This window comes from Ranitomeya variabilis, chromosome 5 (assembly GCF_051348905.1).
Source record: "Ranitomeya variabilis isolate aRanVar5 chromosome 5, aRanVar5.hap1, whole genome shotgun sequence".
NCBI lineage: Eukaryota > Metazoa > Chordata > Amphibia > Anura > Dendrobatidae > Ranitomeya > Ranitomeya variabilis.
The window spans coordinates 53128410-53141215 of NC_135236.1; the positions used below are offsets into that span (position 1 = coordinate 53128410).

General features: G+C 49.2%; 1 protein-coding gene across 4 annotated transcripts in view; it reads left to right on the forward strand.

Annotated features, from left to right (window-relative positions):
* Positions 1 to 12806, forward strand: part of LOC143774425 (potassium channel subfamily T member 2-like) — a 283326-nt gene that overhangs the window by 126641 nt on the left and 143879 nt on the right. For all 4 annotated transcript variants that reach the window (XR_013215530.1, XM_077262007.1, XM_077262009.1 and 1 more), the window contains exon 8: positions 1964 to 2047. Coding sequence is in view for 3 of the 4 variants with exons in the window: in XM_077262007.1 (XP_077118122.1) it covers positions 1964 to 2047 (84 nt within the window). In the remaining variant the exon portion in view is untranslated. The remainder of the gene's footprint in view (positions 1 to 1963; positions 2048 to 12806) is intronic.

A 12806-nucleotide genomic window follows, 5' to 3' on the forward strand; every position in this document is an offset into this window, starting at 1 on the left:
AGATCAGGCACCGTTCTAATTCATTTCCCTTATATCAACTCCTCACCAATCTCAAGATCTCTGCTAGCTGTCAGTGAAAGGGAAAACATCGTGTCATCACGCGGCAGCAGTGTCATGGCGGCTCCTGTCCAACAACCGCATATTATCGATCTGGCCACTGAACCAGGGTCTTGCAAATGAAGTCAGGACCACACGGCCGAGGATCGCAACATAGTGCAGGTAAATGGGGAACACATTGTGACCCACAGGCAAGTCACAAAAAATTCAACTAGTGCCGACTTTGCGCAACTTGCTTGTGGCGGTACCTTGTGGGTTGTACTAGAATCCCATTCACCTGCATTACACTGTCATGTAACAGCGGCATTTAACTATCCCTGTACCGCGAACTGGTTAATGCAAGAGGGCGACCCGCTGGCACCAGCGCTTATTTCAGCTGGATGTACTTCCTTGGACACACATTCAACTGGAATATATTGTGGCGCAGAGACCTGCTGGCTCCCTGCACTGCTATACACGTCGCCGGCATGACCACCACGGATGGCACTTTGCAGTGACGTCATGTGCTGCCTGTGGCAGGCATGTTGAAGTCAGCTGCTGGCCTCTGTGCTGTGCCCCGGCTATGGGAGAGGATGCCGCATGTCGTGGAAGCGGGTTAAGGTTAGAAGATTTTTTTTTTTTTAATTTGTTGAATAATAGAGGCAGAACGGAGGACATTAAAACTGGAAGGGGCCAAGGGTGGAGGACATTATACCAAGAAGGGGCAAAGATAGCAACATTATACCAAGAAGGGTCCCAAATTGGAGGACATAATTACAGGATGGGGACATAATTACAGGATTGGGGGACATTATTACTGGAAGGAGCCCAACATGGGGGAATATTATAGAAGGAAGGGGCCCAAGATGAAGGACATAATTACAGGATGGGGGACATAATTACAGGATGGGGAATTAAGGATGGGGGATATTATTACTGGGTAGGGCCCAGGATACGGAGACATTATACCAGGAAGGGGCCCAAGATGGAGGACATAATTACAGGATGGGACATTATTACAGAATGGGCAACATTATTACTCGGGGGTTGAACACATTTGTTTTTGATCTAGAATGCTATAAGGGTCCATACATCTGACCAACATGCAGGTGGGGACCCAAATTTTGCTCTGGGGCTCATTGGACTCTAGTTACACCACTGACCATGGCCGAAGTCGATGTGCAGACTTAGACTTAGGGTTCCATGAGTTATGTAGCATCAAGAATGCGCCCGTTCAATGACAGCAAGCACAACGTATATTCGAAAATTGCAGAAGTTTTCATCCTATAATAATTCTGCTGGGAGTTGTAGTTTTGCAATAGCTGCAGAGGCACAGGGTAGGGACCAAAGGTCTAAATGACATGCCCCCCCATCAATAACCTGCCCTGATTTCTCCCGTGCTGCACATTTGCTTTCTTCTCCCTCCTCTCTGCCTTTTCTTGGCCTCTCTCCTCTGTTTTAAGTAGCACCTGTCGGGTAATGCCATGTGCCCATTCTCTTGCTGCCCACTCGTGGTGTGTGAAGTGCCGCTGGGATTGGGTTCAGCTGCCACTCACATCCCACATCCATCAGGCTGATGTGTACAAGCCCTGCCCTGTCACCTTGCTCTCAGTAATCAGGCGCAGGCTGTTATTACGGCCCGGTGGGTGGATAGTTAACATGAAATGTGCTCAGGAGGGAGCTGGGGCCACGGTAATAACGAGTCTCAGGGCACAAATATCTAACCCTTCCACCGAAAACATTATTCCAAACGCTGTGCTCTACTATCCATGACGTTCTGCTCTCCACTCACGTCCAAAGCTGCATTCAATATTTTTTCTAAACTAGAAATACATTTCATACAAGCTGCTGGATTATGAATGCAGCTTTAGATGTGACTGGGGTAGAATATTCATACCCACTTGTTGCTGTGTGTTTTGTTTTTTAGGTTTTTTGGCCGCCTTTGAGAAGTCTTTACATCCCTGTCTTCCTCAACTGCTGGCTGGCAAAGCACGCTCTGGAGAACATGATTGTAAGACTTTGTGACTAGTCGGTGACCATTTCTCTTTTTCCTCTGGTCCTGCTGTTTTTACATAGTGGATGGCTTATTATTATTTATGGCAGGTGGAGTGTTGTACATACGGGCAAAATTATAGGGTCCCATAAGGAAGCTCAAATTCCCACCCTCCCCCACTCCTAAGTGCTCTGACAAATGTACTAATAAAGAATTTGCTTCCCTTCCCACAGTTGGACCTATAAGCAGGACTGGTCTATTCCTTTCCCAAAAACTGGACCTGTCAGCAGGACTAATCTATTCCCTTCTCCCAAACTGGACCTGTCAGCAGGACTGGTCTATTCCCTTCCCACAGACTGGATCTGTCAGCAGGACTGGTCAATTCCCTTATCACAGACTGGACCTGTCAGCAGGGCTAGTCTATTCCCTTCCCAGAGACTGGACCTGTCAGTAGGACTTGTCTATTCCCTTCCCACAGACTGGACCTGTCAGCAGATCTGCTCTATTCCATTACCACAGACTGGACCTGTCAGCAGGGCTGGTCAACTCCCTTGCCACAGACTGGACCTGTCAGCAGGACTGGTCTATTCTCTTCCCACAGACTGGATCTGTCAGCAGGACTGGTCAGTTCCCCTCCCACAGACTGGACCTGTCAGTAGAGCTGGTCTATTCTCTTCCCAACGACTGGACCTGTCAGCAGGACTGGTCTATTTGCTTCCCAAAGACTGGACCTGTCAGCAGGACTGATCTATTCCCTTCCCACAGACTGGACCTGTCAGCAGGACTGATCTATTCCCTTCCCACAGACTGGACCTGTCAGCTGGACTGATCTATTCCCTTCCCTCAGACTGGATCTGTCAGCAGGACTGATCTATTCCCTTCCCTCAGACTGGACCTGTCAGCAAAACTAGCCTATTCCCTTCCCACAGACTGAACCTGTCAGCAGGACTGGTCTATTCCCTTCCCACAGACTGGACCTGTCAGTAGGAGTGATCTATTCCCTTCCCACAGACTGGACCTGTCAGCAGGACTGGTCTATTCCCTTCCAACAGACAGGACCTGTCAGTAGGACTGATCTATTCTCTTCCCACAGACTGGACCTGTCAGCAGGACTGATCTATTCCCTTCACACAAACTGAACCTGTCAGCAGGACTGGTCTATTCCCTTCCAACAGACAGGACCTGTCAGTAGGACTGGTCTATTCCCTTCCCACAGACTGGGCCTGTCAGCAGGACCTGTCTATTCCCTTCCCACAGACTGGACCTGTCAGTAGGACTAGTCTATTCCCTTCCCACAGACTGGACCTGTCAGTAGGAGTGATCTATTCCCTTCCCACAGACTGGACCTGTCAGCAGGACTGGTCTATTCCCTTCCAACAGACAGGACCTGTCAGTAGGACTGATCTATTCTCTTCCCACAGACTGGACCTGTCAGCAGGACTGATTTATTCCCTTCACACAAACTGGACCTGTCAGCAGGACTGGTCTATTCCCTTCCAACAGACAGGACCTGTCAGTAGGAATGGTCTATTCCCTTCCCACAGACTGGGCCTGTCAGCAGGACTTGTCTGTTCCCTTCCCACAGACTGGACCTGTCAGCAAAACTAGTCTATTCCCTTCCCACAGACTGGATCTGTCAGTAGGACTGATATATTCCCTTCCCACAGACTGGACCCGTCAGTAGGACTGATCTATTCCCTTCACACAAACTGGACCTGTCAGCAGGACTGGTCTATTCCCTTCCAACAGACAGGACCTGTCAGTAGGACTGGTCTATTCCCTTCCCACAGACTGGGCCTGTCAGCAGGACTTGTCTATTCCCTTCCCACAGACTGGACCTGTCAGCAAAACTAGTCTATTCCCTTCCCACAGACTGGACCTGTCAGCAGGACTGATATATTCCCTTCCCACAGACTGGACCCGTCAGTAGGACTGATCTATTCCCTTCCCACAGACTGGACCTGTCAGCAGGACTAGTCTATTCCCTTCCCACAGACTGGACCTGTCAGTAGGAGTGATCTATTCCCTTCCCACGGAATGGACCTGTCAGCAGGACTGGTCTATTCCCTTCCCACAGACTGGACCTGTCAGCAGGACTGATCTATTCCCTTCCCACAGACTGAGCCTGTCAGCAGGACTGGTCTATTCCTTTCCCACGGACTGGACCTGTCAGCAAAACTAATCTATTCCCTTCCCACAGACTGGGCCTGTCAGCAGGACTGATCTATTCCCTTCACACAAACTGGACCTGTCAGCAGGACTGGTCTATTCCCTTCCAACAGACAGGACCTGTCAGTAGGACTGGTCTATTCCCTTCACACAGACTGGGCCTGTCAGCAGGACTTGTCTATTCCCTTCCCACAGACTGGACCTGTCAGTAGGACTAGTCTATTCCCTTCCCACAGACTGGACCTGTCAGTAGGAGTGATCTATTCCCTTCCCACAGACTGGACCTGTCAGCAGGACTGGTCTATTTCTTTCCCACGGACTGGACCTGTCAGCAAAACTAATCTATTCCCTTCCCACAGACTGGGCCTGTCAGCAGGACTGATCTATTCCCTTCACACAGACTGGACCTGTCAGCAGGACTGGTCTATTCCCTTCCAACAGACAGGACCTGTCAGTAGGACTGATCTATTCTCTTCCCACAGACTGGACCTGTCAGCAGGACTGATCTATTCCCTTCACACAAACTGGACCTGTCAGCAGGACTGGTCTATTCCCTTCCAACAGACAGGACCTGTCAGTAGGACTGGTCTATTCCCTTCCCACAGACTGGACCTGTCAGCAAAACTAATCTATTCCCTTCCCACAGACTGGACCTGTCAGTAGGAGTGATCTATTCCCTTCCTACAGACTGGACCTGTCAGCAGGACTGGTCTATTCCCTTCCCACAGACTGGACCTGTCAGCAGGTCTGATCTATTCCCTTCCCACAAACTGAGCCTGTCAGCAGGACTGGTCTATTCCTTTCCCACGGACTGGACCTGTCAGCAAAACTAATTTATTCCCTTCCCACAGACTGGACCTGTCAGCAGGACTGATCTATTGGGACCTAAAAAAACCTTCTGAAGTTATATCCATTACTCAGTTTTATTAAAAGTATTTAAAAAAAGTCTGTGTCATATGCAAAGTTAAACCCAAGTCTCCAATGGGTGGATCCAGACCGTCTAAGTGTCCTGTACAACCTTTCATAGCAGGACTGGTCTATTCCCTTCCCACAGACTGGACCTGTCAGCAGGTCTGATCTATTTCCTTCCCACAAACTGAGCCTGTCAGCAGGACTGGTCTATTCCTTTCCCACGGACTGGACCTGTCAACAAAACTAATCTATTCCCTTCCCACAGACTGGGCCTGTCAGCAGGACTGATCTATTCCCTTCACACAAACTGGACCTGTCAGCAGGACTGGTCTATTCCCTTCCAACAGACAGGACCTGTCAGTAGGACTGATCTATTCTCTTCCCACAGACTGGACCTGTCAGCAGGACTGATCTATTCCCTTCACACAAACTGGACCTGTCAGCAGGACTGGTCTATTCCCTTCCAACAGACAGGACCTGTCAGTAGGACTGGTCTATTCCCTTCACACAGACTGGGCCTGTCAGCAGGACTTGTCTATTCCCTTCCCACAGACTGGACCTGTCAGTAGGACTAGTCTATTCCCTTCCCACAGACTGGACCTGTCAGTAGGAGTGATCTATTCCCTTCCCACAGACTGGACCTGTCAGCAGGACTGGTCTATTTCTTTCCCACGGACTGGACCTGTCAGCAAAACTAATCTATTCCCTTCCCACAGACTGGGCCTGTCAGCAGGACTGATCTATTCCCTTCACACAGACTGGACCTGTCAGCAGGACTGGTCTATTCCCTTCCAACAGACAGGACCTGTCAGTAGGACTGATCTATTCTCTTCCCACAGACTGGACCTGTCAGCAGGACTGATCTATTCCCTTCACACAAACTGGACCTGTCAGCAGGACTGGTCTATTCCCTTCCAACAGACAGGACCTGTCAGCAAAACTAATCTATTCCCTTCCCACAGACTGGACCTGTCAGCAGGACTGGTCTATTCCCTTCCCACAGACTGGACCTGTCAGCAAAACTAATCTATTCCCTTCCCACAGACTGGACCTGTCAGCAGGACTGGTCTATTCCCTTCCCACAGACTGGACCTGTCAGCAGGTCTGATCTATTCCCTTCCCACAAACTGAGCCTGTCAGCAGGACTGGTCTATTCCTTTCCCACGGACTGGGCCTGTCAGCAGGACTGATCTATTCCCTTCACACAAACTGGACCTGTCTGCAGGACTGGTCTATTCCCTTCCAACAGACAGGACCTGTCAGCAAAACTAATCTATTCCCTTCCCACAGACTGGACCTGTCAGCAGGACTGGTCTATTCCCTTCCCACAGACTGGACCTGTCAGCAAAACTAATCTATTCCCTTCCCACAGACTGGACCTGTCAGCAGGACTGGTCTATTCCCTTCCCACAGACTGGACCTGTCAGCAGGTCTGATCTATTCCCTTCCCACAAACTGAGCCTGTCAGCAGGACTGGTCTATTCCTTTCCCACGGACTGGGCCTGTCAGCAGGACTGATCTATTCCCTTCACACAAACTGGACCTGTCTGCAGGACTGGTCTATTCCCTTCCAACAGACAGGACCTGTCAGCAAAACTAATCTATTCCCTTCCCACAGACTGGACCTGTCAGCAGGACTGGTCTATTCCCTTCCCACAGACTGGACCTGTCAGCAAAACTAATCTATTCCCTTCCCACAGACTGGACCTGTCAGCAGGACTGGTCTATTCCCTTCCCACAGACTGGACCTGTCAGCAGGTCTGATCTATTCCCTTCCCACAAACTGAGCCTGTCAGCAGGACTGGTCTATTCCTTTCCCACGGACTGGGCCTGTCAGCAGGACTGATCTATTCCCTTCACACAAACTGGACCTGTCTGCAGGACTGGTCTATTCCCTTCCAACAGACAGGACCTGTCAGTAGGACTGATCTATTCTCTTCCCACAGACTGGACCTGTCAGCAGGACTGATCTATTCCCTTCACACAAACTGGACCTGTCAGCAGGACTGGTCTATTCCCTTCCAACAGACAGGACCTGTCAGTAGGAGTGATCTATTCCCTTCCTACAGAATGGACCTGTCAGCAGGACTGGTCTATTCCCTTCCCACAGACTGGACCTGTCAGCAGGACTGATCTATTCCCTTCCCACAGACTGGACCTGTCAGTAGGAGTGATCTATTCCCTTCCTACAGAATGGACCTGTCAGCAGGACTGGTCTATTCCCTTCCCACAGACTGGACCTGTCAGCAGGACTGATCTATTCCCTTCCCACAGACTGAGCCTGTCAGCAGGACTGGTCTATTCCTTTCCCACGGACTGGACCTGTCAGCAAAACTAATCTATTCCCTTCCCACAGACTGGGCCTGTCAGCAGGACTGATCTATTCCCTTCACACAAACTGGACCTGTCAGCAGGACTGGTCTATTCCCTTCCAACAGACAGGACCTGTCAGTAGGACTGATCTATTCTCTTCCCACAGACTGGACCTGTCAGCAGGACTGATCTATTCCCTTCACACAAACTGGACCTGTCAGCAGGACTGGTCTATTCCCTTCCAACAGACAGGACCTGTCAGTAGGACTGGTCTATTCCCTTCACACAGACTGGGCCTGTCAGCAGGACTTGTCTATTCCCTTCCCACAGACTGGACCTGTCAGTAGGACTAGTCTATTCCCTTCCCACAGACTGGACCTGTCAGTAGGAGTGATCTATTCCCTTCCCACAGACTGGACCTGTCAGCAGGACTGGTCTATTTCTTTCCCACGGACTGGACCTGTCAGCAAAACTAATCTATTCCCTTCCCACAGACTGGGCCTGTCAGCAGGACTGATCTATTCCCTTCACACAGACTGGACCTGTCAGCAGGACTGGTCTATTCCCTTCCAACAGACAGGACCTGTCAGTAGGACTGATCTATTCTCTTCCCACAGACTGGACCTGTCAGCAGGACTGATCTATTCCCTTCACACAAACTGGACCTGTCAGCAGGACTGGTGTATTCCCTTCCAACAGACAGGACCTGTCAGTAGGACTGGTCTATTCCCTTCCCACAGACTGGACCTGTCAGCAAAACTAATCTATTCCCTTCCCACAGACTGGACCTGTCAGTAGGAGTGATCTATTCCCTTCCTACAGACTGGACCTGTCAGCAGGACTGGTCTATTCCCTTCCCACAGACTGGACCTGTCAGCAGGTCTGATCTATTCCCTTCCCACAAACTGAGCCTGTCAGCAGGACTGGTCTATTCCTTTCCCACGGACTGGACCTGTCAGCAAAACTAATTTATTCCCTTCCCACAGACTGGACCTGTCAGCAGGACTGATCTATTGGGACCTAAAAAAAACCTTCTGAAGTTATATCCATTACTCAGTTTTATTAAAAGTATTTAAAAAAAGTCTGTGTCATATGCAAAGTTAAACCCAAGTCTCCAATGGGTGGATCCAGACCGTCTAAGTGTCCTGTACAACCTTTCATAGCAGGACTGGTCTATTCCCTTCCCACAGACTGGACCTGTCAGCAGGTCTGATCTATTCCCTTCACACAAACTGGACCTGTCTGCAGGACTGGTCTATTCCCTTCCAACAGACAGGACCTGTCAGTAGGACTGATCTATTCTCTTCCCACAGACTGGACCTGTCAGCAGGACTGATCTATTCCCTTCACACAAACTGGACCTGTCAGCAGGACTGGTCTATTCCCTTCCAACAGACAGGACCTGTCAGTAGGAGTGATCTATTCCCTTCCTACAGAATGGACCTGTCAGCAGGACTGGTCTATTCCCTTCCCACAGACTGGACCTGTCAGCAGGACTGATCTATTCCCTTCCCACAGACTGGACCTGTCAGTAGGAGTGATCTATTCCCTTCCTACAGAATGGACCTGTCAGCAGGACTGGTCTATTCCCTTCCCACAGACTGGACCTGTCAGCAGGACTGATCTATTCCCTTCCCACAGACTGAGCCTGTCAGCAGGACTGGTCTATTCCTTTCCCACGGACTGGACCTGTCAGCAAAACTAATCTATTCCCTTCCCACAGACTGGGCCTGTCAGCAGGACTGATCTATTCCCTTCACACAAACTGGACCTGTCAGCAGGACTGGTCTATTCCCTTCCAACAGACAGGACCTGTCAGTAGGACTGATCTATTCTCTTCCCACAGACTGGACCTGTCAGCAGGACTGATCTATTCCCTTCACACAAACTGGACCTGTCAGCAGGACTGGTCTATTCCCTTCCAACAGACAGGACCTGTCAGTAGGACTGGTCTATTCCCTTCACACAGACTGGGCCTGTCAGCAGGACTTGTCTATTCCCTTCCCACAGACTGGACCTGTCAGTAGGACTAGTCTATTCCCTTCCCACAGACTGGACCTGTCAGTAGGAGTGATCTATTCCCTTCCCACAGACTGGACCTGTCAGCAGGACTGGTCTATTTCTTTCCCACGGACTGGACCTGTCAGCAAAACTAATCTATTCCCTTCCCACAGACTGGGCCTGTCAGCAGGACTGATCTATTCCCTTCACACAGACTGGACCTGTCAGCAGGACTGGTCTATTCCCTTCCAACAGACAGGACCTGTCAGTAGGACTGATCTATTCTCTTCCCACAGACTGGACCTGTCAGCAGGACTGATCTATTCCCTTCACACAAACTGGACCTGTCAGCAGGACTGGTCTATTCCCTTCCAACAGACAGGACCTGTCAGTAGGACTGGTCTATTCCCTTCCCACAGACTGGACCTGTCAGCAAAACTAATCTATTCCCTTCCCACAGACTGGACCTGTCAGTAGGAGTGATCTATTCCCTTCCTACAGACTGGACCTGTCAGCAGGACTGGTCTATTCCCTTCCCACAGACTGGACCTGTCAGCAGGTCTGATCTATTCCCTTCCCACAAACTGAGCCTGTCAGCAGGACTGGTCTATTCCTTTCCCACGGACTGGACCTGTCAGCAAAACTAATTTATTCCCTTCCCACAGACTGGACCTGTCAGCAGGACTGATCTATTGGGACCTAAAAAAAACCTTCTGAAGTTATATCCATTACTCAGTTTTATTAAAAGTATTTAAAAAAAGTCTGTGTCATATGCAAAGTTAAACCCAAGTCTCCAATGGGTGGATCCAGACCGTCTAAGTGTCCTGTACAACCTTTCATAGCAGGACTGGTCTATTCCCTTCCCACAGACTGGACCTGTCAGCAGGTCTGATCTATTCCCTTCCCACAAACTGAGCCTGTCAGCAGGACTGGTCTATTCCTTTCCCACGGACTGGACCTGTCAGCAAAACTAATCTATTCCCTTCCCACAGACTGGGCCTGTCAGCAGGACTGATCTATTCCCTTCACACAAACTGGACCTGTCAGCAGGACTGGTCTATTCCCTTCCAACAGACAGGACCTGTCAGTAGGACTGATCTATTCTCTTCCCACAGACTGGACCTGTCAGCAGGACTGATCTATTCCCTTCACACAAACTGGACCTGTCAGCAGGACTGGTCTATTCCCTTCCAACAGACAGGACCTGTCAGTAGGACTGGTCTATTCCCTTCACACAGACTGGGCCTGTCAGCAGGACTTGTCTATTCCCTTCCCACAGACTGGACCTGTCAGTAGGACTAGTCTATTCCCTTCCCACAGACTGGACCTGTCAGTAGGAGTGATCTATTCCCTTCCCACAGACTGGACCTGTCAGCAGGACTGGTCTATTTCTTTCCCACGGACTGGACCTGTCAGCAAAACTAATCTATTCCCTTCCCACAGACTGGGCCTGTCAGCAGGACTGATCTATTCCCTTCACACAGACTGGACCTGTCAGCAGGACTGGTCTATTCCCTTCCAACAGACAGGACCTGTCAGTAGGACTGATCTATTCTCTTCCCACAGACTGGACCTGTCAGCAGGACTGATCTATTCCCTTCACACAAACTGGACCTGTCAGCAGGACTGGTGTATTCCCTTCCAACAGACAGGACCTGTCAGTAGGACTGGTCTATTCCCTTCCCACAGACTGGACCTGTCAGCAAAACTAATCTATTCCCTTCCCACAGACTGGACCTGTCAGTAGGAGTGATCTATTCCCTTCCTACAGACTGGACCTGTCAGCAGGACTGGTCTATTCCCTTCCCACAGACTGGACCTGTCAGCAGGTCTGATCTATTCCCTTCCCACAAACTGAGCCTGTCAGCAGGACTGGTCTATTCCTTTCCCACGGACTGGACCTGTCAGCAAAACTAATTTATTCCCTTCCCACAGACTGGACCTGTCAGCAGGACTGATCTATTGGGACCTAAAAAAACCTTCTGAAGTTATATCCATTACTCAGTTTTATTAAAAGTATTTAAAAAAAAGTCTGTGTCATATGCAAAGTTAAACCCAAGTCTCCAATGGGTGGATCCAGACCGTCTAAGTGTCCTGTACAACCTTTCATAAGTCACTCCTGGGATGTGGATTGATGTACAGTTTGACCTGAAAAATTGTCACATGCGCAGAGTAAACATTTTTGGCCTGCACATGCACTGGTCCAAATCTTACTACTGGGTGATCCATGTGTATTGTGAGAGGATATTTGTGCTGATATGTGGGTCTATGTATGTACAGTAGTGAGCATGACTCCATATATATTAGTCTGCATATATAACGCCTTGAAAAATATTCATACCCCGTGAATTTTTCCCCTTTTTATTCCTGTTACACTCATTTTATGTGATACCAACATAAAGTAGCAAGTAACTGTGAAGTGCAAAGGATACAGGGTTTTCTAAATATTTTAAGAATAGAAATCTTAAAATGCTGACATGCATTTGTATTCAGCCCCAACAGTCTGTACCCCTATATAAAATCCTGAGTGACAAATTGTCCACAGAATTCACATAAATGGTACATTGAGTCCACCGGTGTGTGATTTCTTCTCAGTATAACTACAGCTGTTCTGTGAAGACCTCAGAGGTTTGTTACAGAACATTAGGCATCAGACAGCATCATGAAAACCAAAGAACACACCAGACAGGTCAGGGATAATGTTGTGGTAAAGAGTAAAGCAGGGTTAGGTTATGAAAAAAAATAGCCCAAGCTCTGAACATCTCACGGAGCACTGTTCACTCCATCATCCAAAAATTTCAGGAGTATGTCACAACTACAAACCTACCAAGGCATGGCCGTCCACCTAAGCTGACATCCCAAGCAAAGAAAGCACTAATGAGAGAAGCAGCCAAAAGGCCCATGGTCACTGGAGGAGCTGCAGAGATCCACAGCTCGGGTGGCAAAGTTTGCCACAGGACTATTAGTTGCATGCTGAACAAATATGGCCTATATAGAAGAGTGGCAAGAAGAATGCCATTTTTTAAAGCAAGTCATAAGAAGTCCCATTTTCAAGGTGCAAAAAGCCATGTAGAGGACACAGCAAGCATGTGGAAGAAGGAGCTCTGGTCACGAGACCAAAGTAGGATTTTTTGGGCTGACTGGAAAATGTTAGGTGTGCTGGAAAACTAACATGGCACATCACTCTGAAAACACCATCCCCACCGTCACACATGGTGGTGGCATCATCATGCTGTGGGGATGCTTTTCTTCAGCAGGGGCAGGAAAATGGGTCAGAATTGATGGGAAGATGAATGGAGCTAAATACTGGGCAACCCTGGAGGAAAACCTGTTAGTGGCTGTAAAAAAAACCTTGAAACCGAGACAAGGGTTCACCTTCCAA